This window comes from Mobula birostris, chromosome 18, assembly GCF_030028105.1.
Source record: "Mobula birostris isolate sMobBir1 chromosome 18, sMobBir1.hap1, whole genome shotgun sequence".
Lineage (NCBI taxonomy): Eukaryota > Metazoa > Chordata > Chondrichthyes > Myliobatiformes > Myliobatidae > Mobula > Mobula birostris.
The window spans coordinates 16,017,746-16,045,411 of NC_092387.1; the positions used below are offsets into that span (position 1 = coordinate 16,017,746).

Consider the following 27,666-nt stretch of genomic DNA (forward strand, 5'->3'; position numbering starts at 1 on the left):
AACCGAATCAAAATCAGTATCAGAATCAGGTTTATTATCACTGACATATGTTGTGAAATTTGTTGTTTTGCAGCAGCAACCATTCAGAATGCTATCCACCATACATCTGTAGATAGTTCCAAGAATCTTTGGTGACATCAAATCTCCTCAAAAACGTTGAAATGTGTGAATATTTTGCACTGTATATTCACTATATACAATAGAGGCATGCACTGCTGGGTGATTCCTGGGGCATATACACCAACAAGCAGAAATTATAATGGAATCACCTATACCCTCGTCAATGTAAAATAAACGAAATGTTCCTTACGAATACCAGGATTGATTGTTTACTTTTTGACTTCCGTCAATCATTTTTTCAAAATTTGGAATGAAGTACACGAAATTGTGTAAATTTTCTTTTTATTAATAACTTGTCTTTGATGTACTTAAAATAATAAACATTTAATAGTAAATAAAAATTTCAAAATCTTTATTGCATAGAAAGTATTGCAGCAACTTGTGAAAGTTTAAAATTACTTCTCGGTAATAAAGATGGATATAATAAGTGCATAAATGCTTTGTTAAAGGAATACAATCGCAATAACTTCACCAATTTCCAGAGAACATTTCTGTAAGTATATTCACAGAACTCATGTACTTTGTCAGTCCTTCAATGATGGAAAAGTGAAATAAATATAAAAAGCACAGCAAAAAAGTTAACAATATGAACACCATAGATACCAATGAATATATCAAAATATACAAGGTTTAAGGATGTTCTCAGGAATCCAAACATGTGTCTAAAACTGAACCAAACTGATAACAGTTTGCTCCAAATCCTAGCCAGATTGACAAATGCTGGAAATTTAGCACATTTACCAAAATCATGTGGTGGTTGGGATCCATCTGTCTTGTAGGACAATTGGTGGTGATCATAAAACCATAAAACATAGGAGCAGAATTAGGCTATAGGGCCCATCGAGCCTGCTCCGCTATTCAATCGTGGCTGATGCTTTTTTTTCTCCTCCTCAACCAATGTCCCTGGCCTTCTCCCTGTAACCTTTGATGCCATGTCCAATCAAGAACCTATCAATCTCTGCCTTAAATACACCCAAAGACCTAGTCTCCACAGCTGCATGTGGCAACAAATTCCACAAATTCACCACCCTTTGGCAAGAAAAATTCTCCTTATCTCTGTTTTGAAAGGGCGCCCCTCTATCCTGAGGCTGTGCCCTCTTGTCCTAGACTCTCCCACCAGGGCAGACATCCTTTGCACATCTACTCTGTCTAGGTCTTTCAACATTCAAAAGGTTTCAATGGGATCTCCCTCTTATCCTTCTGAATTCCAGTGAGTACAGACCTAGAGCCATCAAACATTCCTCTTATGATAACCCTTTCATTCCTGGAATCATCCTTGTGAACCTCCTCTGAACCCTCTCCAATGCTAGCACATATTTTCTAAGATGAGAGGCTCAAAGCTGTTCACAATACTCAAGGTGAGGCTTCAGCAGTGCCTTATAAAGCTTCAGCATCACATCCTTGCTCTTGTATTCTAGACCTCTTGAAATGAATGCTAACATGGCATTTGCCTTCCTCACCAGCAACTCAACCTGCAAGTTAACCCTCAGGGAGTTCTGCACAAGGACTCCCAAGTCCTCTGCATCTCAGATTCCTGGGTTTTCTTCCTGTTTAGAAAATAGTTCGCACCTTTATTTCTACTACCAAAATGCATGACCATGCATTTTCCAACATTATATTTCATTTTCCACTTTCTTGCCCATTGTCCTAACCTGTCTAAGTCCTCCTGCATCCTACCTCTTTCCTCAACACTACCTGCCCCTCCATCAATCTTTGTATCATCTTCAAACCAAATGGGGATCCAAAAATTGATGATCATAAGCAATGAACTTCAGCCAATCTTTCACCCAAGTGTATGAATGGAAACATTCAATATCGTATGAGAAATTGTCAGGAGGGGTTTAGTTTTACTAATGCAGCAATTTATAATTTAAAAAAATACTGAAAAAATATTCTTGTTCTTACTGGTGATTCTATGCGAGTTGAAATAGATGTAAGCAAACCCATAGCATACTGTATTTTAAATGCAGGGCAAGGAGCACTGTGGTCTCTAACCAATACCAAAAAATACTTTGGCTACCATCGAATGGTATATCTAGGATGTGGTTACCCACCAGCCACCCACATAATGATGACCAAAGTGTAAAAGCAGCTGAAATTGTAAAACATTTTGAAATATACTGAAACATGAATGCCATTGAGTAAATACCAATTTACTTTGATACTAATGTCATTTAAAAAAAGCATTTGTCCATCTATGTTGATGCTAATGACTTATTATTATTAAGATCACCAAATTTCTGACAATTTACCATTGATCCTGCATTTGTACGCTATAGAAATGGAGGGTGTAATAAAGTAATTAGATTATGAGAACACTCAGTCTTTTATTGTCATTTAGAAATGCATAGGTGCATTAAGAAATGATACAATGTTTCTCCAGAGTGATATCACAGAAAAACAGGACAAACCAAAGACTAACGCTGACAGAACCACATAATTACAACATATAGTTACAGCAGTGCAAAGCAATACCATAATTTGATGAAGAATAAACCATGGGCATGGTAAAAAAAAAGTCTCAAAGTCCCCGAGTCGATCGACTCCCGAGTCCCCGATAGCAGGCGGCGAAAGGGAGAATCTCCCTGCCATAAACCTCCAGGCACCATCAACTTGCCAATGTCTTGGAAGCAGCCGGCCACAGCCAACACTGAGTCCGTCCATCCGAAAACTTCGAGCCTCCAATCAGCCCCTCCGATACAGCCTCCCGAGCGCCATCCTCTGCTGTGCGCGTTCGACCTTGCCCCGGCCACTGAAACAAGCAAAGTCGAGGATTCAGGGCCTTCTGCTCTGGAGATTCCGGTTACCACACAGTAACAGCAGTAGCGAAGCAGGCATTTCAGAAGTTTCTCCAGATTTTCCTCCGTACTCTCGCGTCTGTCTCCATCAAATCAGAATTGTGCACGGTACCCTACTTGACAGATTACAGGTATCATTCATTGGAGAGGCCGCGCCTGCTGCAGTCGCGTCGCCATCTTCTCCTCCTCATTATAAATTATGATATCATAATAAATTAGTATAAGCAATAGATATAAAAACATAAGTTTTTAGAAAAGACAGAAAAAGGAGCTCTAGGTGGTCCAACTGCTTTATATCCAGTGAAATACTTCAAAAGTGTATTCACTTCTACAGGAATTTCTACAGCTAGTTGGTAAACAACAATCTCATACAAATATGCCGACCTGATTTGTTGCAAAGGTAATTGAGGGATAAATATTGATCAGATTACCAAGGAATAACTTTTCTTTTGTGCCTTGGAATACACCTTTGGAAGCGCACAGGTCTTGGCTCAATGTCTTGCTTGAAAGATGACATTAAAAATAATTTCCATAACATTGCATTGATATTTCAGCCTAGATTTTTGTGCTCAAATCCATGGAGTGAGACTTCCATTTGCAGTCAGAGACAAGAGAAAAACCAGTTGACACAGTTAGCACTGGAAACTTTGATATTACAAAATGGGTAAAATTATAAAATTTGGCCCTTGTAGAGACCGATGGTTTGCTGCCTTTGGAGGGGCCACTGGTTCATGTTGCTGCCCTCGGAGGGGCCACTGGTTTGAGTGTGCTTGAAATGCCATTGATTGGATTTTGCTATCCTCAGACGAGCTGCTGGGTCCCGATACTCTTAGAGATGTTATCAAAATTCTGAAATTTATGGATAAAACTGTTGTTCAAACTAACTGTAGTTCATATTGGCCTCTTTCAGTTCTATGTTTCTTTTATCATGTTCTCGCCCATTCTTTCCTGTTGCCGATTGGTGGGCTGAGGGTTTGGGGTTTGACGTTCCTTTTGTTGTTTCTCCACGTGGGTGATCTGTTCGTTGTAGTATGAGGGAGAGGTTAGGGAGGTTTGGGGTTTGCGAGTTCTTGTTCATTTTTATGCGATGGGGGATTGATATCTTTCTTTCAACTACCTCTATGGTTTTCTGTATTTTATGGCTATCTGGAGAAGACGAATCTCAGAGGTGTATTCTACATACATACTCTGATAATAAAATGAACCTTTGAATCTTTTGAATCTTTAATTTGTGGTTTCCCAGGGTCATATCAAGAAGTTATGCTTAGTAGTAATTTTTGTTGTGCGAAAGAGAATGTTGGTATTAAGATCAAGGATGAAAACCAATATTTAATTCCATTCACATGAACTTCTAACCACTGGGATTAGTATAGGAAACATTTATGAAATTGGAAATGTATTCTGAGCAATAAAGAGAATTTTAATGCTAGTGGATCCCAAAAATTGGTTGATTTATAATGTTAATTGATGTCTAATATGTTGCTCGGAGAAGAGCAGGAAGTTGTTTTTAATGTCCAGTCAAAGAATTATTCCACACATCAACATCAGTAAAATGTTCAGGTTATTTTCATTTTGTTTCCATTGGAACTTTGCATAAATTAGTGACCATTTTCCCTGCAATGATTCAAACTTCTATAATTAATTTTAAAGTAATTTGGATTGTTCTGTAGTTGCAGATGTGCCATAAATATGCGGGTGTGTTTTCTTTCTTTATTTCTGTTTCTTCCTTTCTTTATTTTCCTTCATCTGTCTTTCCTTCCTTTCTGTCATAATCTTTAGCTCATTCAATGCACAGTTTGAAAATGTACACACCAGCTAAAAGCAATGATTATTGATTCTATCATTAGATAGGTATTACAATTAAATTATTGGATGAGCAATTAAGCTGTGTCCCTGCTTTATGTAAAAAAATTCCACATATTGGACCTGAAAACAAGAGTGTTCAAAAATATATTAATAACAGTTTAGATTTCCTGTACTTTCTATCTCAGTATCCAAATCATTACCATATTATCAAAATTCACTATTTGAAAAAAACGTTTAAAAAATAGAGAAATCTCTAATAGAGATAGAAATTACTTCAGTTGGGCTAGTTTGGATTGACCCATGGTACTTGGGTAACCATCAGTTTTCTTAAGTAAGTAGTGGTAAGTTGCTCTCTGATCAAATAAACAAATTGTTAGGGCATTTCAGAGTGTAATTAATTGAAAATCAACCTCCTTGCTGTGAAAGTAGTGGAGAAAATGGCCACAACAAGAATGAAGGTCAGCCTTATTGAATATTTTTGAAATTGTAACAAATGACAGATTGTGGTAATGTAGATCTTCAAACTGCTTTCACTAAGGTACCCTAAAACAGTCTAATGAATAAAATCAGAGGTTTTGAAATGCAGGGATAAGTAGAAGAATGGGTTGCCAGAACAAATAAAAACAGACAATGCTGGAAACACTTATTAGTTAATTTAGCATCTCTGGAAATGGAATGGATTTCTAGCTGGCTCTCAGACAAAAAGTAGACAAAAGGGAATTGATTGTAGAGTAAGGATCTGTGTTGGTATCACTAAGGCTGTTCACACAATTTATATTAAAGTTTAAAATGTTTCCATCACAAGTACAATTCCTGAATTGCTGAAGGTACCAAATTTCTGAAAAGAACAACAACAAATTAGAAGAGGATATTGATAACAGTTTGAATAAGTAATGGTTGTTTGAGATTCAAAATAGATAAGTGCGAAGCTGGAAGAAAAGTGAAGTCATTTGTTAAGTGGAAGATGTGAGTTTAGGTAGGATAGAAGAATAAAGAGATCTTGGAGTACAAGTATCTTGATCCCTAAAAGTTGTGCCTTGAGCATGCCAAGCCATAACATAAATCTAACACTTTTTTTTTACAGGGACAGAATTGAAAAGTAGAGAAACTGTGCTAACCTTGTTTCAACCCTTGCTGAGACCAGTTCTGATATCTATTATGAAAGTATATTGACCAATGGAGAGCATGTGGAGAAAATTTACTAGGATAATAACAAAAATGGAGAGTGATCGTATCTAGAAAGGATGAACAGATTACATTTCATTTCTTGACAAAACAATGATCTTTTATCATTTAATAATGAAAGATTTTGATAAAGTGGAAACAGAATATTTCCACTTTTGGGAACAACATAACTTAAGTCTATCAATATAAAATAGTTGACAGGTAATTCAGTAGAGAATTCAAAACAAATTTTGGTGTTCAAAGAATGGTGATAAAGTGGAACGTCACCACAGTGAGTAACTGAAGTGAATAGCAAGAAGCATTTCTCCATGCTAAACAAACATAAGGTGGAAAAAGGATCAGGGCAGGGATTCCCAACCTGCGATTCACGGACCCCTTGGTTAATGGTAGGAGTCCCTGGCATAAAAAGGTTGGGAACCCCTGGATTAGAGGCATGCTGATAGAATTCTATGAGGAAATAAAGGAGAAAGTGGGGCTGCATGTTTTTTTTCTGTGCTGCGTGTCCTATATAATCTTATGTAATGGTTAAGGATAGCAGATTTCTTTCCCTAAAATCAGTTAACCCTTGGGTTCTTAGAGAAGTGAATACTGTCATAACATTTAAAATGTATGTAGAAAAGCAGTTGAATTACTCTGACATATGGATTTGATGCTGGTAAATAAGACTACTACAGATAGCTACTTGATGGTTGGTATGGATGTGGTGAATTGAAAGATCTGTTGCTGTCCTGTAAAATTTTAGGACAGTCCTCATTACTTCCAGATTTATTTAATTGAAAATTGATGCCAGAGGATGGTTCTATCAATTCTGACTGGTGTAATTTATAGAGCTGTAGAAGGCAAATAGCTATTTCTCGATAGAAAGTGGCACTATCCATGTGGTGGTCATCTGACTCACATATATTTAGCATGTGCCATCAACTATTTTCCTCATAATATCAGACATAGGAAGGGGAAAGCCTACATATTTGCTTTGACTTGAGATTCCCTATGTTGAACAGCTATACTTAATCACACTGAAAAAGAGGTAATAAAACATCAGTGTGTACATAAGATATAGGAGCAGAAGTAGGCTATTCGGCCCATCGAGTCTGCTCTACCATTCAGTCGTGGGCTGATCCAATTCTTCCAGTCATCCCCACTCCCCTGCCTTCTCCCCATACCCTTTGATGCCCTAGCTAACCAAGAACCTATCTACCTCTGCCTTAAATACACCCAATGACTTGGCCTCCACAGCTGCTCGTGGCAACAAATTCCACAGATTTACCATTCTCTGACTAAAGTATTTTCTCCTCATCTCTGTTCTGAATGGACGTCCTTCATTCCTGAAGTCATGCCCTCTTGTCCTAGACTCTCCTACCATGGGAAATAACTTTGCCATATATAATCTGTTCAGGCCTTTTAACATTTGGAATGTTTCTATGAGATGCCCTCTCATTCTCCTGAACTCCAGTGAATACAGCCCAAAAGCTACCAGACGTTCCTCGTATGGTAACCCTTTCATTCTTTCCTTACGTAAGAAGTTAAGAATTAAGAGAGGAGAACCATTTGACCCTTTATAGCCTGCTCTATCATTCAAAAAGATCATGGCTGATCTTCTAACTGGAGCACCATTTTCCACACTATCCACAGGCTTATTGATTCCTTCTCCGCTCAGAAATTTATCAGTCATTGTTTTGAGTAAATACTATGGCTAAGCCCCCACAACCTCCTGGAATAGAGAATTCCAAAGATTTACCATTCTTCTAAGTATAGAGATTTCTGCTCATATTATTGCTAATCCTCTATCTTCCTTATTCTCAAACTATGCCCATGGTCCTAAATTCCACAGTTAGGGAAAATATCATCCCTGCAATGGGTCTATCAAGCTTTTAAAGATTTTTGTAAATTTCTAAAACAAATCCTCTCATTCGTCCAAATTTGGAGGAATACAGTCTCAATCTCTGCTAATGTGCAAACCTGGCATTCTGGTGAATCTTTACTGCCCTCACTAAGTATAGTTTTTCTTGGGTATGGAAACCAGAACTGATACAGAACTTCAGATGTGGTGTTACCATAGACTTATATAACTGTAATTGAATACTTCCCAAATAATTGCTAATGTACTATTTGCCCTCATAATCACTTGTTGCATTTGCATTTGGCCTTCAGATTCTATACACAAACACACCTCTGAACATTTGTAACCAATTTTTCACAGTTTAACAAATACATAGCTTTTCTGTTGTATACATAAAATGAGATGATCTAATTTCCGTATTATATTCCATGTACTGTGTTCTTGCCTGCACACTCCATATTCACTCAACTTATTTTCATAAGGCACGCTCTCCAATCCAGGTAACATCCTTGTAAATCTCTTCTGCATTCTTTCTATAGTATCCATATTCTTCCTGTAGTTAGGTGACCAGGACTGAACACAGTGGGGTCTAACCAAGGTCTTATTTAATTGTAACATTACCTCATGGCTTTTGAACTAAGTCCCACAGTTGATCAGTGCCAGCATACCATACGCCTTCTTAACAACACTGTCAAATCTGCACAGCAGCTTTGTGTGTCCTATGGACAAGGATCCCAAGATCTCCCTGATCCTCTATACTGCCAAGAGTTTTACCATTAATATTATATTCAAATTTGACCTTCCAAAATGAACCTCCTCACACTTACCTGGGTTGAACACCATCTGCCACTTCTCAGCCAGTTCTGCGTCCTGTCAATGTCCCACTGTAACCTCTGACACGATCCTAATGGCTTTTTTTCTGGCTCCCAATGCCTGTGCAATGTATAATGTATTCACTACATATACAGAGTTTTAGCTGGTTGAAATATGGAAAGTTGCTATTATGATGAGGTTTAAATTATAATATTTGAAGATTATCTCTATTGTCTGTAAAAGTATCCAGTGTCATCATTAATAAGGAAAAATACAGATATTTAAATGATATAATTGCCCTTACTTTGCTAACTCTGAATTCCTTTTTATTATTTAGATGTTGATGAATGCACTACTGTTCCTGGTATATGTCTGGGAGGAGAATGTTCCAATACAGTTGGCAGTTACTTCTGTAAATGCTATAATGGATATCTACCCACTACAGATGGTTCAAGATGCATAGGTAAGTAATGTCTTTTTGAGAAATAAACAGCATTAGGTTAAAACTAAGTCAAGTTGGAGTTTCCCATTTAGTTACCTGATTTTGTTTATTAAATAAGTAGAGATGAAAATGTTAGAAACACGCATAAAGTGTATAACCCTCTCACAATGGCTTGTAACAAATTAGGCTCGTTAGCTATCGCTGGCTAATAGCCACGTGACTCAGCAATGCATGAGTAACTGTGAGATGGCCATCTCTAATAAGCAACACAAGCCTAGAGTCGGTATGTTGGAATGTTCCACTGAGGGAACAACCGTTATGGTGAATGTTGTATATATACTGCTTGCCTTCTTAACAGAAACTAAACTACTGGACTGTAAAGTTCGATTAACAGGCACACTGCGTTTTACAGAAAACCTGCATAAATAAAATATCCAACAGCTTAACTGTAGTAATACAATAAAACATGTTCTTAACTAGGGTACTACAAGCGTTAATGGATTACTGTTCTGTCATCTTTAATTCCAGATCATGTTAAATTTTCCACATGGCGATTAATAAATGTAAGACTTGGAACTTTTTTCCATTTAAAGATGTGCTAGAACACCATTTCTAATCATAGATAGTACATTTGGTCAGTATCTGTTAATTATTGAGCATGTCTGGGAGGTTATCAAGCATAGGATGGTCAGATGGATGAAACAAAGGTTCAAAAAGGCTCTCAACTGGAGGTCATAATTATGACACAAAATGCTGGTGGAACGCAGCAGGCTAGGCAGCACCTATAGGAAGAGGTACAGTCAACGTTTCGGGGCGAGACCCTTCGCCAGGACTAACTGAAAGAAGAGGTAGTAAGAGATTTGAAAGTGGGAGGGGGAGGGGGAGATTTGAAATGATAGGAGAAGATGAGAGGGGGAGGGATGGAGCTAAGAGCTGGAAAGTTGATTGGCAAAAGGGATACAAGGCTGGAGAAAGGAGAGGATCATGGGATGGGAGAGAGAGGGGAGGGGAGCATCAGAGGAAGATATAGAGAGAGGGAGAAAAAAGAGAGAGAAAGAAAGGGAGAAATAAATAAAGAAAGAAAGAAAGAAAGGAAGGAATGGGGTATGAAGGGGAGGAGGGGCATTAACAGAAGTTAGAGAAGTCAATGTTCATGCCATCAGGTTGCAGGCTACCCAGACGGAATATAAGATGTTGTTCCTCCAACCTGAGTATGGCTTCATCTTGACAGTAGAGGAGGCAATGGATGGACATATCAGAATGGGAATGGGACCTGGAATTGAAATGTGTGGCCACTGGGAGATCCTGCTTTCTCTGGTGGACAGAGCATAGGTGTTCAGTGAAACGGTCTTCCAGTCTGCACTCAGGTTGGAGGAACAACACCTTATATTCTGTCTGGGTAGCCTTCAACCTGATGGCATGAACATTGACTTCTCTAACTTCCGTTAATGCCCCTCCTCCCCTTCTTACCCCATCCCTTATCTATTTTTTAAATTTTTTTTCCCCTTTCTGTCTCTTTTTTTTCTCCCTCTATCCTTCTCACTATATCTTCCTCTGATGCTCGCCTCCCCCCTTCTATCTCCCTAGGCCTCCCATCCCATGATCCTCTCCCTTCTCCAGCCTTGTATCCCTCTTGCCAATCAACTTTCCAGCCCTTAGCTCCATCCCTCCCCTTCCCATCTTCTCCTATCATTTCGGATCTCCCCCTCCCACTTTCAAATCTCTTACTATCTCTTCTTTCAGTTAGTCTTGACGGAGGGTCTCGACCTGAAACGTCGACTGTGCCTCTTCCTATAGATGCTGCCTGGCCTGCTGTGTTCCACCAGCATTATGTGTGTGTTGTTTGAATTTCCAGCATCTGCAGATTTCCTGGTGTTTGCGTCATAGTTATGAAGGTTCTTGGGGAGTAATTTTCTAAATTGATTCAAGGACCAATACATGAGACACCTTTACTTCACAATACAATTGTTAGTAAAATTTGCAACTGATGCAGCCAGTATAGGACATTATGGATAAGGTTGTCAGTGTGATGTTTTTTCCATATTTTCTTATGACATAGAATCAGTCATTTCACCTGTGTTGTCTGTTGCTGTTAGGGCAATTCCATACCCCTCCATTATAATTCCTTCTTTAAACTCTTCTCTCCACATTTCCTTTCTGCAATGTTTTACGTACAGATGCTGCTGAAATTATACTTTATACTTTATTTTCACCAAGCAATTGATACTAAAACGTACAATCATCACAGCGATATTTGATTCTGTGCTTCCCGCTCCCTGGATTACAAATATTAAATATTAAAAACATTAAAAATAGTAAAAATTAGTAAATATTAAAAATTTTAATTATAAATTGAAGCAACATTAACAGTTTGCAATAAATTGAATGAGGCTTTCTATATACATATTTAATTGCCTCATTCTGAGATAACTGCATAAGCTCAAACCATGAACAAAAATCAAAAAAGTTAAAGATGCTAAAAATCTAAAACAAAGCAGTTGTTGGGAATATTTAGGTGGCCTCTGTGAAAAGAAAGGTGGAGGAGAATTTTCAGATCAAATATTTGCTTTGTCAGAACTGGGAACACAAGAAAAAAATCAGTTTTAAATTGCATAGAAGATGGGAGAAGGAATGAATGGGACAAAAAGGAAAATCCGTTATACAGTATTCTGGGATAATGGTTTCTGTGGGCATGGGTTGTTAATGGGCCATTTAAAGGGTAAAGAAGTGTAAGATGTTGCAAATAGCAGGGCAGAATCAGAATGAGAATCAGAATTCTTTATTATCGCCAAGGATGTGGACACGTACAGGGAACTTGATGCCGGTTTCCCTGAGCTCTCGCTGTACAGAATCAAAAAGCAAACAAAACTACAAAGGGTATGCTAATGCAGAAGAGAAAAAGATACAGCTGGTTATTCTGATGTAGACAAAGTAAATGAATTATTGAGAGTTCAAAAATTCAATCTAGAACCCAAACGGATGATGAATTGAAGTGACCGGCAGAAGGAGGCTCATGGCTACCCCTACACAATAAACACAAATGCTTCACAAAGTGGTCACCAAATCTGTATTTGTTATTTTTCCAGTGTAGAGGAGACCACATTGTGAACATTGAATGCAGTAGCTTAGATTAATAGAAATCTAAGTGAAATACTATATCACCTATTGCGTTCTAGGATGGTGAAAAGGAATGAGGTGGAAGGACAGGTTTTGCATCTGCTATAGCTGGATTGAAAAGTTCCATTGGATTGGGAACAGTTAGTGGAGCCAGCAGAGTAAACCGGATATTGAAGGGAATGATTTTTTCATTTCCCTGGTTCACTCTGCTGTCCTCAACAACAGAAAGCTGAAAAGGGAGGGGAAAATATTTCTGATTGCAGAAGCCTTTTGGAGCTGGTAGATATTGCTATTCAATGTGGAAGTTGGTGAGATGGAAGGTAAGGATCAAGGAAATTCAGTCCTTTCTTTTTCCAGGAATAAAGAGGAAGAAAACAGATATGTGAGAAATAGGTGAGATGTAGTCAAGTGTCTTAACACAAAGGCAAAGAGAAAGCTGCAACTCAAGAGGGAGGTATTCACTTAAGAGGCACTCTGTGGAAAACTCACATCATTGGAGCAAACGAACTGAGAAAATAGAATGGAGTGTTTATAGGAGTGAGGGTGGGAAGAAATAAGAGAATATAACTGTAATGTCTTTAGACTTTTAATGAATGCATATCATCCTCTCTCCCCTGAGCTGGAGACAGAGATCCTGAAAGGAAAGATAAGAATTAAGAGATTGATTGAGAAAATAGGATGGAAATTGGTAGCAAAAGTATTAAAATTTAAGATCCATATGGGCACAGAAAGTAGTATTGATGCAGTCACTGATGTACCAGAAGAGATGAGACAAAGGGCATAAGTGGGAACTGAAACAAACACACTTTCCTTCTCCTACAGACAGGCATAGTTTGGGCCCATGTGAGTTCATATTTGATCCACATTCGAATGATCCTCATTTGCAATTTCTGACAGCTCCAACAAGATTTCACAGCCAAACACATCTTTTCTCCAACTCTCTCCCCCTCCTATCCACTCTAAGTTTTACACATTTAGAGTATTTTGAAGGAACCATTCAATTTGTTCCTTTGTGGTCCATTCCCCAAGCACTGGCATTTTCTCAAGCAAATATAGCAAATGCTATACATGTCCTTTTGATTATTCCTTTGCCAGTATTAGGGATTCCAAACATTCTTAACAAAAATAGGCACAAGAAAATCTGCAGATGCTGGAAATCCAAGCAGCACACTCAAAGTACTGGAGGAATTCAGCAGACCAGGCAGCATCTACGGAAGAGAGTAAACAGTCCTGGTAAAGTGTCTTGGCCCAAGATGTTGACTGCTTACTCTTTTCCATAGATGCTGCCTGGCCTGCTGAGTTCCTACAGCATTTTGTTTGTGTCACTTAACAAGAATAGGACTAATTTACTTGCATTTTTGCCAATCTAGAATAGAAATCCTCCCTAGGTTACAGCAGGGTTCTGTTCTTGAGAACTGTTCACAACTTGAACAGATTGCAAATGGGAAATGTGGTTCTGAGCCAAGTTCCCTAGCAGTTGTAAATGTCTGCAGTGATGGGTTATTCCATTAGAATAGATAGTCTGGAGAAACATTTCAAAACATGTTTTGCCATTCTCAGTAATAAAGCTGATTTTGAAAAATTTAGCTGTCTGGAGAAACATTTCAAAACATGTTTTGCCATTCTCAATAATAAAGCTGATTTTGAAAAATTTAGCCCAGGTAATGATATTGTTTTGAAATATTTTACTGCAGGCAAGTTTTGAAATACTATTGACCTCAGGCTAATCCCCAGGTAGGATTCATAAATTGGACATCAAATTTGTTTTCTTGAGTCAATGTGCCAAAATTCCACATGGTGTCAAGTGCAGTCATTTCCAGCCATGCAGCAGCCAGCAAATCCATCCTGCAGGTTTCCTAAATTATTGTTTGTGTTAATGGACTGTACATAAATAAAGGCTTTTGTAAGCTGGGGAGGACTTTCACCCAGTATTCATATTGTAACTTCTGCTGCATTGGAGAAACCATACATAGATTGAATGATCACTTTGTAGAGCAGTTATTCAGAGTGCAGAGTAAAGCCTGAGTTTTCTGTTGCTTGCCATCTTAATTCTGCCCTCCTCCAACATGACTTATCTGTCTATGGCCTCCCACGCAGTTATAATGAAGCCCAACAAAAGCTTAAGGAACACCATGTTATCTTATATATGGAGCTGTTGCAGTTTTCCAGACTCATTCTCAAATTCTCCAACTTCTGATAACTGTTTATATATGAATTGGCCAATTTTTTAAGTTATCTCTTTGTGATATGGTTCAGTTTTTTATTTTGTCCAGTAGCACACCCTGACCTTTTACTTGCAACACATCATGCTTTTTTGTCACCTCTATCTGCTTCAGTTACATCTACTTCAGTTTCCAAAGCAAAGCGATACCACTGGCATTCAGGAAAATTTAATGTTCATTCTGGTCACATCAGACTGCACTACCCTTCTCTCAAAGGGTGCCCCAACGGGTCACCCCTTTGTCTAGTTTAATGATGAAACTATGTTTCCCTGCCGTTTTCAGCCACATTAGCTCCCACATCTTGACAAGTATTCAGCTTGACCACAGTCCCCTGGAAGGCCTAGTGCACTGTAATCATAGGGAAGCTTATCAATGAGAAACATCACTCTTCCTTCCATATCTGATAACTTTTATCACTTTGCCAGCTATGAGACCTTATGAACAAGCTTTTAAATACTGTACTGAAATGCTAACTCCAGCCTTTTTAAATTCAACTGATTGCATTTAAAAGACTGCAGAGTTACTTTTCCCCTAGTCATGGTTTGAGACTGGATGCCTTGTTTATCTAGTAATTGTTCTTGCTTACATTGCCATTGAGTGCAGGAAATCTATTAAAAATATTTACATGAGCTGTTTGAACTGTACTCACAAAACTAAACCAGTCAGTTTTCTTTCCATTTTCTTCAGTGTACAATCTGATATTGTCCTGCCCAAAATATGATTGTACTACATAAGTTAAACACAGGATTAAAAACCTCTTATGCTTGTGTTGTTTTAGTTCTATGGCTCAATATTCTGTTGTTTTGTTCATTATTCTTTGTAGTTATTGTACATTGATTGGCGCTTATGTTTGTTTGTGAAAATAGGGGAGGTGAAGCAAGGGGAGGATTCCTGTCCATATAATGATGGGACTGCATAAGTTAACCTCAACTTTAAGCACAAATTCTTTGCATTTGAATTGGTTTTACTGCCTGGCTTACATTTTTGTCATTTTGTTCATTACCATTTATATTAATGAATGTGGACTCTGATTCTTGGTTGTGAAAAGAAGGAAGAATTCCTACTGAAGGGTGTCAGCTTGAATCAGAACCAGAATCAGGTTTATTATCACCTGCATGCGACGTGAAATTTGTTAACTTAGCAGCAGCAGTTCAATGCTATGCATAATCTAGCAGAGAGAGAAAAAAATAATAATAAATAAAATAAAACATAATAATAAATAAACAGGTAAATCAATTACGTATATTGAATAGATTTTTAAAAATGTGCAAAAACAGAAATACAGTATATTAAAAAAAGTGAAGTAGTGTCCAAAGCTTTAATGTCCATTTAGGAATTGGATGGCAGAGGGGAAGAAGCTGTTCCTGAATTACTGAGTGTATCTCCTACCTGATGGTAACAGTGAGAAAAGGGCATGCCCTGGGTGCTGGAGGTCCTTAATAATGGACGCTGCCTTTCTGAGATACCGCCCCCTGGATGTCATGGGTGCTTTGTAGGCTAGTGCCCAAGATGGAGCTGACTAGTTTTACAACCTTCTGTGGCTTCTTTTGGTCCTGTGCAGTAGCCCCTCCATACCAGACAGCGGTGTAGCCTGTCAGAATGCTCTCCACCGTACAGCTATAGAAGTTTTTGAGTGTATTTGCCAAATCTCTTCAAACTCCTGATAAACCATAACCGCTGTCTTGCCTTCTTTATGACTACATCAATATGTTGGGCCAGGTTAGATCCTCAGAGATCTTGACACCGAGGAGCTTGAAGCTGCTCACTCTCTCTACTTCTGATCCCTCTATGAGGATTGGTATGTGCTCCTTTGTCATACCCTTCCTGAAGTGCACAATCAGTTCTTTCGTCTTACTGATGTTGAGTGCCAGGTTGTTGCTGCAGCACCATTCCACTCGTTGACATATCTCACTCCTGTACGCCCTCTTGTCATCACCTGAGATTCTACCAACAATGGTTGTATCGTCAGCAAATTTGTAGATGGTAATTTTTAGATTATGAGAACACTCAGTCCTCTTTTATTGTCATTTAGAAATGCGTACATGCATTAAGAAATGATACAATGTTTCTCCAGAGTGATATCACAGAAAACAGGATAGACCAATGACTAACACTGACAGAACCACATAATTATAATATATAGTTACAGCAGTGCAAAGCAATACCATAATTTGATGAAGAACAGACCATGGGCACAGTAAAAAAAAGTCTCAAAGTCCAGAGTCGATCGACTCACGAGTCCCCGATAGCAGGCGGCAAAAGGGAGAAACTCCCTGCCATAAACCTCCAGGCACCGTCCACTTGCCGATACCTTGGAAGCAGCCGACACTGAGTCCATCCGTCTGAAAACTTAGAGCTTCCGACCAGCCCCTCCAATACAGCCGCCCGAGCGCCATCCCCTGCCGAGCGCCTTGGACCTCTCCCCGGCCGCTGAAACACGCAAAGCCGAGGATTTCGGGGCCTTCAGCTCCGGAGATTCCGGTTACCACATAGTAGCAGCGGCAGCAAAGCGGACATTTCAGAAGTTTTCCAGATGTTTCTCCATGCTCTCATGTCTGCCTCCATCAAATCAGAATTGTGCACAGTCCCCTACTTGACAGATAATAGATATCATAACCGAAGTGGCCACGCACGCTGTCGTCGTGTCGCCGCCTTCTCCCTCCTCCATATTTGAGCTATCCCTAGCCACACAGTCATGTGTATACAGAATGTAGAGCATTGGGCTAAGCACACACCCCTGAGGTGCGCCAGTGTTGATCGTCAGTAAGGAAGATATGTTATCACCAATCCGTACAGACTGTGATCTTCCGGTTAGGAAGTCGAGGATCCAATTGCAGAGGGAGATACAGAGGTCCAGGTTCTGCAAATTCTCAATCAGGATTGTGGGAATGATCGTATTAAGTGCTGAGCTATAGTCGATGAACAGCATCCTGACGTAGGTGTTTGTGTTGTTTAGGTGATCTAAAGCCATGTCAACTATTTATTCCCCTCCATAATGCTGCTTGACTTGCTGAGTTCTTCCTGCATTTTGAGTGTGTTGCTTAAGATTTCCAGCATCTGCAGAATCTCTTGTGTTTCCCAGGTGTTTTGTAAGATTTAAGAAAAAAAAATGAGGGAGCAGCCCTTGTACACATTTTTGGTAGATTTCTTCCCAAAAAAAGTTGAGCAAGAGGAAAGTCAGAAATGGTATAGGTTAGATTCTGGGATTGATGGAGTACTTGCAAACCTATTCAGCTGAGGAGAAATGGCTGGATTGTGCCAGAGCAAAACTCTGGATACTACATGAATAATCAGGTGAAGGCAGGTTGTTTTAACTGTTATTTCTTATCTGTATAAAACTAGTTTGTACTTATTATTAATAAAAATATGCTGTTGCTGAATTTTGAAATTTTAAAAATCCTGAAAGTATTCAGTAGATCAAACAACATTTGTGGAGAAGGAAACAGTGTCAGTTTTTCTGATTGCTGACTTTTCATTAAAACAGAATAGTTTAGATATTGGAGTTTTGAGTTGAAGAGAAGTAGAAGAGATGGAGATTAATGTGTGGGTACTTAGAAGTACCAAGAGAGATTGAGAAACATAAAAGGTGGTGCCTGTGGCTGAGAGAGTTTGTTGAAGGTTTGTTAATGGCAGGTGATTTAATTAGTCAATTGTGGGGAAATGCTACAATCTGTTACAAAGGTTTATTGTAGTGGAATGCTTAGAAAAGTGTCAAGTAAACATAAGGGCAAAAATGAGATGGCTTTGGTAGAGAAGGTTAATAATAATTAATAAAACATGAACTTTGGACTGAAATTATATGCTTCTTCATCAGTTAAACTAAAGCAATTAATTCAAACAGTAAAACTATTTTCGAAAGATATAAAAATGAACTTTGGGCTGGATAAATGCAGAACATTAAACATAAAGAAAGCTGTAATAGAGCTAATGGAATACAAAACAGAACAGCAGGATATAATACAACTGTTGGATGAATATGAAACATATAAGTATCTGGGATATCAACAAGGAAAGAAAATAGACAGAATTTACGTCAAAGCTTAAGAAAATTTGCCAAACAAAGCTCAACAATAAAAATATAATAAAGGCAATAAATACTTTTGTTCCACCTATTTTAATGTATTCTTTTGGCATAATATCTTGGTCTGAATCAGATCTGGAAAATTTACAAAGAAAAATAAGAACTGAAGTGACAAATTTCAGAAAACATTATATACATTCGAATATGCTTAGCTTAACACTAGCTAGGATAGAAGGGGGAAGGGGAATAACAGACATTAAAAATCTACACCAGTCAGATAAAATTTCTAATGATATACTTCGATCAACAAGAACAGGAATCAGCATTCCACACAAGCATATGGAATCCAGCAAGAATTATACATCACTAAACTTAAACTGCAACCCAGAAAAATGAATACATTTTAACTATTGAGAACAAGTTAACCAATGGAAGAGCTGGCTCAGAGTTGGAGGCCTCTTCCCAGAAACAGAAGGGTTCCTTGTGGCAGTACAGGACCAAGTGATTAACACAAAAAATTACCAAAAATACATAATAGAAAGTCAACAAATTCAAGATGATAAGTGTAGGAAATACCGAGAAAAAACAAACAATCCAATACATTACAGGATCCTGTAGCAGCTTAACACAATCTGATTGCTTGCACAGGCACAATCAAGTGATAAACATCATTCATCAAAATCTTGCTTTAAAATACAAACTCATAAATGAAATTACACCTTACTATAAATATAATGATCCAGTTTTAGAGTCAGAATAGCACAAATTATATTATGACTGATCAGTTCTTACAGATAATCCATAACCATTCTGATATAATAATACAGGATAGACAAGCAAGAACAACTTACTTAATAGATATAGCCATTCCAAACACACACAACTTACAGAAAGAGGAAATTGAAATACTTTGGAACATGGTACACATAGTCCCAATAGTAATATCTACAACTGGTGTCAACCCAAAGGCACTACGCAATAGCATTAAGCAATTAGGGCTACACAACAATCTCTATGTAAATCTTCAGAAAGCCACAATGCTATCAGCAAGATGAAGGAATTGGTTGTTGACTTCAGAAGGAATAGCGGACCGCACGGCCCATCGGTGGTGCGCAAGTGGAACAGGTCAAAAGCTTTAAGTTCCTCGGGGTCAATATCACAAATGACCTGACTTGGTTCAACCAAGCAGAGTTCACTGCCAAGAAGGCCCACCAGCGCCTTTACTTCCTGAGAAAACTAAAGAAATTTGGCCTGCCCCTAAAACCCTCACTAATTTTTATAGATGCACCGTAGAAAGCATTCTTCCAGGGTGCATCACAACCTGGTATGGAAGTTGTCCTGTCCAAGACCGGAAGAAACTGCAGAAGATCGTGAACACGGCGCAGCACATCACACAAACCAATCTTCTGTCCGTGGACACACTTTACACTGCACGCTGTCGGAGCAGTGCTGCCAGGGTAATCAAGGACACGACCCACCCAGCCAACCGACTTTTCGTCCCTCTTTCCTCCGGGAGAAAGTTCAGGAGCTTGAATCTCGTACGGCCAGATTTGGGAACAGCTTCTTTCCAACTGTGATAAGACTGCTGAATGGATCCTAACCCGGATCTGGGCCGTACCCTCCAAATATCCGGACCTGCCTCTCAGTTTTTTTGCACTACCTTACTTCCCATTTTTCTATTTTCTATTTATGATTTATAATTTAAATTTTTAATATTTACTAATTTTAACTATTTTTAATGTCTTCAATATTTAATATTTGTAATCCAGGGAGTGTGAAGCACAGAATCAAATATCGCTGTGATGATTGTATGTTCTAGTACCAATTGTTTGGTGACAATAAAGTATGAGGTATAAAGTATACTAAACACCACTAAAATAGTCCAAAAGTTCCTAGCAATTGACAAATGAGCATGCTTGCCTATGCTAGTACCTCAGGTTTTACCAGTTTGAGTTGAGAAAATATCAATTAAAATAATAATATTATTAACAAAGCTATTGATAAGATCAATAAGGTTAGAGTGTATGAGTAATAGATTTACAATTGGTTAACAGTCTAAAGCAAAGAATTAGAATAAGCAGGTCTTCCTGTATTTGGCAAGCTATGGACAGTGAAGAACCTTGGCTGAGGTCCTAACTCTTCATAAACCCTTATCAATAATTTGGCTGAGCAGACCAAACGTCTTACTTTCAAGTTTGCTGGAAATACAAATCTAGGTGACATTGTGTAAAAAGGCTTTAAGGGAATATATAAGTAAATCATATGAATTGGGGAGAACAAAACAAATGGGATATAATATGAAATATCTGAGGTTATTCACTTTCATACATAGACAAAACAGAAAATTAGTATTTTTATATGCTCAGAGGTTGGATAATGTTGATGTTCATTGGCACCTAAGTAGAGTACTCTTTGCATGTAAGTGACTGAAAACCAATATACAGAGGCACTAAGCAATTTAGGAAGTAAGCAGTCTGTCAATTGGTATTGACTGGTTTATTTTTGTCATCATGTCCCAAGATACATTGAAAAGCTTGTCTTGCATGCTATTCACAAAGACCAAATCAGTATTAAGTGCATTAATGTAGAAGATGGTAAAACAATAACAATGCAGAATAACAACAGGAATTCTGCAGATGCTGGAAATACAAGCAACACACACCAAAGTTGCTGGTAAACGCAGCAGGCCAGGCAGCATCTCTAGGAAGAGGTACAGTCGACATTTCAGCGGAGACCCTTCGTCAATGCAGAATAAAGTGTAAAAGCTACAGAGAAAATGCAGTGCAGGTAAACAATGAAGTGCACAATCAATATGCGGTAGATTGTGAGGTCATCTTATTGAATCAGAATTAATATCATTGACAAATGTCATTAAATTTCTTGTTTTGTAGCAGCAATACAACGCAAAACATAAAAAAACCATAAATTACAATAGGAAATGTAATTAAGTAAGTAGTGAAAAAATAGTGAGGTAGTATTCATGGAAAATCTGATGGTGGTGGGGAAGAAGCTGTTCCTAAAATGTTGAGTGTGTGTCTTCAGGCTCCTGTACATCATCTGATGGTGGTGGTAAGAAGAGAGTACGTCCTGTATGACGGGGTTCCTTAATGATGGGTGATGTCTTTTTGAGGCATTGCTGTTTGAAAATGCCCTCGATCCTGGAGAGGCTATTACCCATGATGGAGATGACTCAGTTTGCAACCCTTTGTTGCTTTTTCCGATCCTGTGCAGTGGCTTCTGCATACCAGACTGTGATGCAAACAGTTGTATGTCCTTTATGGTACGTCTGTAGTAATTTACTAGAATCTATGGTGACCTACCATATCTCCTCAGACTCCTAATGAAATATAGCTGCTGATGTGTCTTCTTCATAACTGCATTTTATGTGGGCCCAGGATAGATCTTCAGAGATGTTGACACCCAGGAACTTGAACTGCTCACCCTTTCCACTGCTGATCCCTCAATGAGAACTGATGTGTGTTTCTGCGATTTCCCCTTTTCGAAGTCCACAACTCATTCCTTGATCTTACTGATGCTGAGTGCAAGGTTGTTGCTGCAACACCACTCAACCAGCTGATCTATCTCTCTCCTGTATGCATCCTTGGCACCATCTGAGAATCTGTCAAATATATTGTGTTATCAGCAAATTTATAGATGGTATTTGAGCTTTGCCTAGCCGCACAGCCATTGCTGTAGAGAGTAGAGCAGCAGATTGATCATGCATCCTGGAGATGCACCAATGTTGATTGCCAGCGAGGAGGTGTTATTTCTGATCCACACTGATTGTAGTCTGCTGATGAGAAACTCAGGGATCCATTTGCATAGGAAAACATGGAAGTCCAGGTTTTGAAGCTTGTTGATTACTACTGAGGAGATGATGGTGTTGAACACTGAGCTGTAATCAATCAACAGCAGCCTGATGTAGGGATTGGTTGTTGTCCAGGTGGTCTAAGGCCAAGTGGAGAACCAGTAAGGTTGCATCCACTGTAGATTTATAGTGGCACTATGCAGACTGCAGCGGGTCCAGTCTCTTGCTTAGGTAGGAGTTAATTCTAGCCATGACCAACCTCTCAAGGCACTTCATCACAGTAGATGTGCATACCACTGGGCGATAGTCATTGTGGGAGCTTATCCTGTTCTTCTTGGGCACTATCATAATTGATACATTTTTGAAGAAAATGGGAACCTCCAACTGCAGCAGGAGAGATCAAAGATGTCCTTAAACACTCCCACCCCAGTTGGTTGGCACAGGTTTTCCATGCCCTGCCGGGCCGGGTATACCAGAGTCTGACATCTTGCAAGGGTTCACCCTCTGACTTTCTGACACTGTAAATATATTCTGACTTTGGTCTCTGAAACAAAATCACAGGGTTGTCAGATGCTATAGGGATTCACATAGGTATCATTTTATTCTCCCTTTCAAAGCATGGATAAATAAAAAGCATTGAGTTCATCTAGAGTGAAGCATCACAGCCATTCACGATGGCTGCCTGCAAACCCTGCCAGAGCCAATGTGCATCCAGTTCCATCTCTAACTTAAATCAGAATTGCTTTTGACTCTTAAAATAGTCTTCTGTAGGTCGTACCTAGACTTCTTGTAGAGTTCTGGATCACCAGTCTTGAACGCCACAGCTCTAGCCCTTAGCAAACTGGGAACCTCCTGGTTCATTCACGGCTTCTGGTTTGGGTATGTCTGGTATGTTCTCAAAGGCACCAACTCATCCACACAGGTCTTTATGGTTGGTGACAACTGTGGTATATTCATTCAGATTCGAAGATGAATCCCTGAATATTGTTCACCAATTCAATGCGGTCCTCCATCTCCTTTGATCGTACCTTTGTGTCCTCACCATTAGTGCTCACCTTCTGCTGGTAGGTCATTCCAGATTTGTACCATTCTTTAAGTGAAGAAGTTTTCCCTCAGGTTCCACTTAATTATTTCACATTTCATCCTAAATCTATAGTCTCTAGTTCAGTCTCACCAAACCTGAGGGGGAAAAGGCCTGCATGCATTCACGCTATCTGTATGCCTGATAATTTTGTATACCTCTATAAGATCTTCCCTCATCCTCCAGTGATCCAGGGAATAAAGTCCTAACCTACTTAACCTTTTCCTGTAATTCAGGTCCTCAAGTCCTGGCAACATCATTGTAAATTTTCCCTGCACACTTTTACAATTATTGATATCTTTCTTGTAGGTAGGTAACTAGTACTGCACACAATACTCCAATTTCTACTTCAGCAATGTCTTATATAACTTCAACATAACATCCCAACTCCTGTGCTCAGTGGTCCGATTTATGAAGGGCAGTATTCCAAAAGCTTTCTTTATGATCCTATTTAACTGTGATATCACTCTCAAGGGATTATGGATCTGTATTTAGAGGTCCCTTTGTCCTATTGTATAACTCAGTGCCCCAGCATCCACTGTGGAAATCTTATTCTGGTTTGTCCTAAAGTGCAACGTCTGAATTTTGTCTGCATTAAATTCTATCTGCAATTTTTTTCAGCCCATTTTTCTACTTGGTCATAATCATGGTGCAAAGTTTGATTGTCATCTCTGCAGTCCATTGCACCCCCAATCTTAATGTCTTTCACAAATTTCCTGTCTAGTTTACATTATCATCTAAATTATTAATATAGATGATGTTTGGGACACTACTACAGCTCCAGGCATTGGAGTTCAGAGTTCAGTCCGGTGTCCTCCAGAAGAAAGTTTATATGTTCTTCCTGTGTTCGCATGGATTTCATCCAGGTGCTCTGGTTTCCTCCCACAGTCCAAAGACTGTGTTAATAAGTTAATTGGTCATTATAGATTGTCCTGTCATTAGGCTAGGGTTAAATCGGTTGGTTGAGCGGTGTTGCTCAGTGGGCCAGAAGGGCCTGTTCTGCATTGAATCTTGAAATAAAATAAAAAATAAACAAGAGTGAACCCAGCACTGGTTCCTACAGCACAGTACTTGTCACAGGACCCCAGTTAGAAAGACAACTTTCCACCACCAGTCTCTGGCTTCCTCTGTTAAGCCAGTGTTAAATCCAATTGGCTACTTCATTCTGAATGCCAGGTGGCATAAACTTTTGTACCAGCCTCCTATGCAGGACATATCGAAGGCCTTGCTAAAAGTACATGTAGGCCACATCCACTCCCTTTCCTTAATCAGCCTTCTTGGTAACATTCTCAAAAAACTCTAAGCTTGCTTGGACATGACATAGCATATACAGAATCATACTGACTATTCCTAATCAGGCCCTATCTATTCAGGTATTACTATATATATCCTTTCCTTTAGAATACCTACCAATAATTTACCAACAAATGATGTCGGGCTCACTGGCTTATAATTCTCTGACTTATTTTTAGAGCTTTTTTGAACATCGGAACGACATTAGCTATGTTCCAGAACTCCAGCACCTCACCCATGGCTGAGGAGGTTTTAAATATCTCTGTGCCAGGGCCCCTACAATTTCAAGTCATCAAGTTTATTGTCATTTAACTATACATATGTATATAACGATATAATCTATCTAGAAACGAGACATTTCTCCGAACCAGCGTGTAAAGCACAGCAGTACACATAACGCACGATAACTTATGAAGGTAAAGATAAAATCTACAGATGGATCACACATAAGTAACAAACTACGTGCAATAATATTAAATATTAACAGATTAACCAGTCACACTTTGAATACGATGCAGCAGGGTAAGAAACTGTTTCTCATCCTGACCGTTCTTGTTTTTCGAAGTCTCTCGCCTGATGGTAGAAAGTCAAACGTGGATGGGTGGGATCCTTAATAATACTAGGTGGTCAGTGTTCACAGTGCCCCTGATAAATGTTCCTGAGGAATGGTAGGGAGACCCCTATGATCCTGTCAGCCATTTTCACAGCCTTTTGTAGAGGATTCTGGTCTGATGCTCGGTGGCTCCCATAGCAGATGGTGATGCAACTAGTCAGGACACTCTCAATGGTGCTCCTGTAAAACACAGTTAAGATGGGAGAGGGGAGCCTTGCTTGCCTGAATCTTCTTAGGAAATGGAGACGCTGCTTTGCCTTCTTGTTCAGGGATTGATATTAAGGGACCAGCAGAGGTCATTCATGATGTGAACTCCCAGAAACTTGGTGCACTTAACTCTCTCTACAGAAGAGCCATGTATTCACAGAGGGGGATGATTCATCTGCACCTTACTGAATTCCACAATGATTTCCTTTGTCTTCTCCACATTCAGCCTTAGGTTTTTCTTCTTACACCAACCACCAGCCACTCCACTTCCTCTCTATACTTCGTCTCAGCATCGTTCTTGATGAGTCCAATCACTGTTGTGTCATCTGCAAACTCGATGACGTGGTTTGAGCTGGATCCTGCAATGCAGTCATGTCAGCAGTGTGAATAGCAGCAGGCTAAGCACACAGCCTTGGGGAGCACCACTGCTCAGTGAATTGGAACTAGAGATGTTGCAGCCCGTACAGACTGAGTGTGGACTTACTATTAAGAAATACAGTATCCAGTTGCTGAGAGAGGTGTTGAGAGCCAGCGAGGACAGTTTCCCCACCAGTTTTAGGGTTATGATGGTGTTGAACGCCAAACTGAAGTCTATAAGCAGTAGGCTGGCATATGAGACTGGATTTTCCTGATGGGATAGGACAGAATGGAGGGCAGAAGCTGTTGCGTCGTCAGTGGATCAATTTGAGCAATAAGTGAACTGGAAAGGGTCTAGTGAAGCCAGGAGAAAAGCTTTAATGTGATCCATGACCAGCCGCTCAAAGCATTTCATTATAGTTGATGTTAATTCCACCAGACAATAGTCATTTGGGCACGCTACTGTCACCTTTTTTGGCACTGGAATGATGGTTGCCACCTTGAAAACCAAGGGGACAGTGGATTGTTCCAGAGGGATGTAGATGTTGATAAGAACCCGACCTGCTATATTATTGGGCCCCACAGCCTTGCGTGGATTGACTTTGACCAGGGTCTTCCTCCCCTCAGCTTCAGCCAGGCGGAGTGTCTGCTCTCTGGCGGGGGGTGGGGGGAGGGTGCCTTCCTCACCAGCACCTTGTTCTGCACATCGAACTGGGCACAGAAGACATTCAGCCCCTCAGAGAGTAAAACATCCTGGTCACTGATGCACAGCTTAGACTTGTAGCCTGTAATCCTCTGAATTCCCTGCTAATAGTGCCTTGTGTCTCAGGTATCGCAGGAGTGCCTGTAAATTCTATGAGGATTCTCCCATTTTACCTCCTTGATGGAGCAGGAGTGCACAGTTCTTGCTTCCCTGAGAGCTGTCACATCCCACGATCTAAAGGCAGCATTATGATCTCTCAGTTATGCACAGACCTCTGCAGTAAGCCTTAGCTTCTGATTTCCCCTTGACTGGATGCTTTTCATGATGGTAACATCCTCAGTACACTTCTCTATGTAGCTGGTCACAGAATCCACATATTCCTCGAAGTTAACATGGTTGCTGTAGGTAGCAGCCTCCCTAAACTTTCTCCAATTTGTATTATCAAAGCAGTCCTACAGTGTAGAGACTTGCACTCTCAGCCAAGTTTTCACCACCTTTAGAACTGCTTTGGCCTGTTTCATCAGTGGTTTGTAAATTTCAGTACTTTTGCAGATGACACCAAAATTAGTGGCGTAGACAGCGCGGAAGGCTATCAAAGCTTGCAATGGGATATGGACCAGCTGGAAAAATGGGCTGAGAAATGCCAGATAGAATTTAATGCTGACAAGTGTGAGGTGTTGTAATTTGGAAGGACAAACCAGGGTAGGACTTGCACAGTGAACGGTAACACACTGAGGAGTGCAGTAGAAAGAAGGGATCTGGGGATACAGATCAATAATTCCTTGGAAGTGGTAAGTAGGCTCGTAAAGAGAGCTTTTGGAACATTGGCTTTCATGAATCAAAGCATTGAGTACAAGATTGGTGAGCCCGAATTTGGAGTATTGTGTTCAGTTCTGGTTACCTTCCTGCAGGAAAGATATCAATAAGATTGGAAAAGTAGAGAAAATTTACAAGAATGTTGTGGGGATTTGATGGCTTGAGTTATAGGGGAAGTTTGAATAGGTTAGGACTTTATTCCCTGGAGAGTAGGAGAATGACAGGAGATTTGATAGAGTATACAACGTTATGAGAGGTATAGATAGGGTAAATTCAAACAGGATTTTTCCCCTGAAGTTGGGTGAGACTAGAACTGGAGATCATGTGTCATGGGAAAGTTGAAATGTTTAAGGGGAACAAGAGGAGAAACCTCTTTACTCAGAGGGTGGTGGGAGTGTGGAAAGAGCTGCCAGTAGAAGTGGTA

At 39.5% G+C, this 27,666-nt stretch overlaps 1 protein-coding gene across 1 annotated transcript in view; it reads left to right on the plus strand.

Moving 5' to 3' along the window:
- The window catches only part of LOC140211971 (fibrillin-1-like), a 460,859-nt gene that overhangs the window by 143,874 nt on the left and 289,319 nt on the right, over window positions 1–27,666 (plus strand). The window contains exon 8 of the mRNA XM_072282261.1: window positions 8,900–9,025. Within this exon, the coding sequence (XP_072138362.1) occupies window positions 8,900–9,025 (126 nt within the window). The remainder of the gene's footprint in view (window positions 1–8,899; window positions 9,026–27,666) is intronic.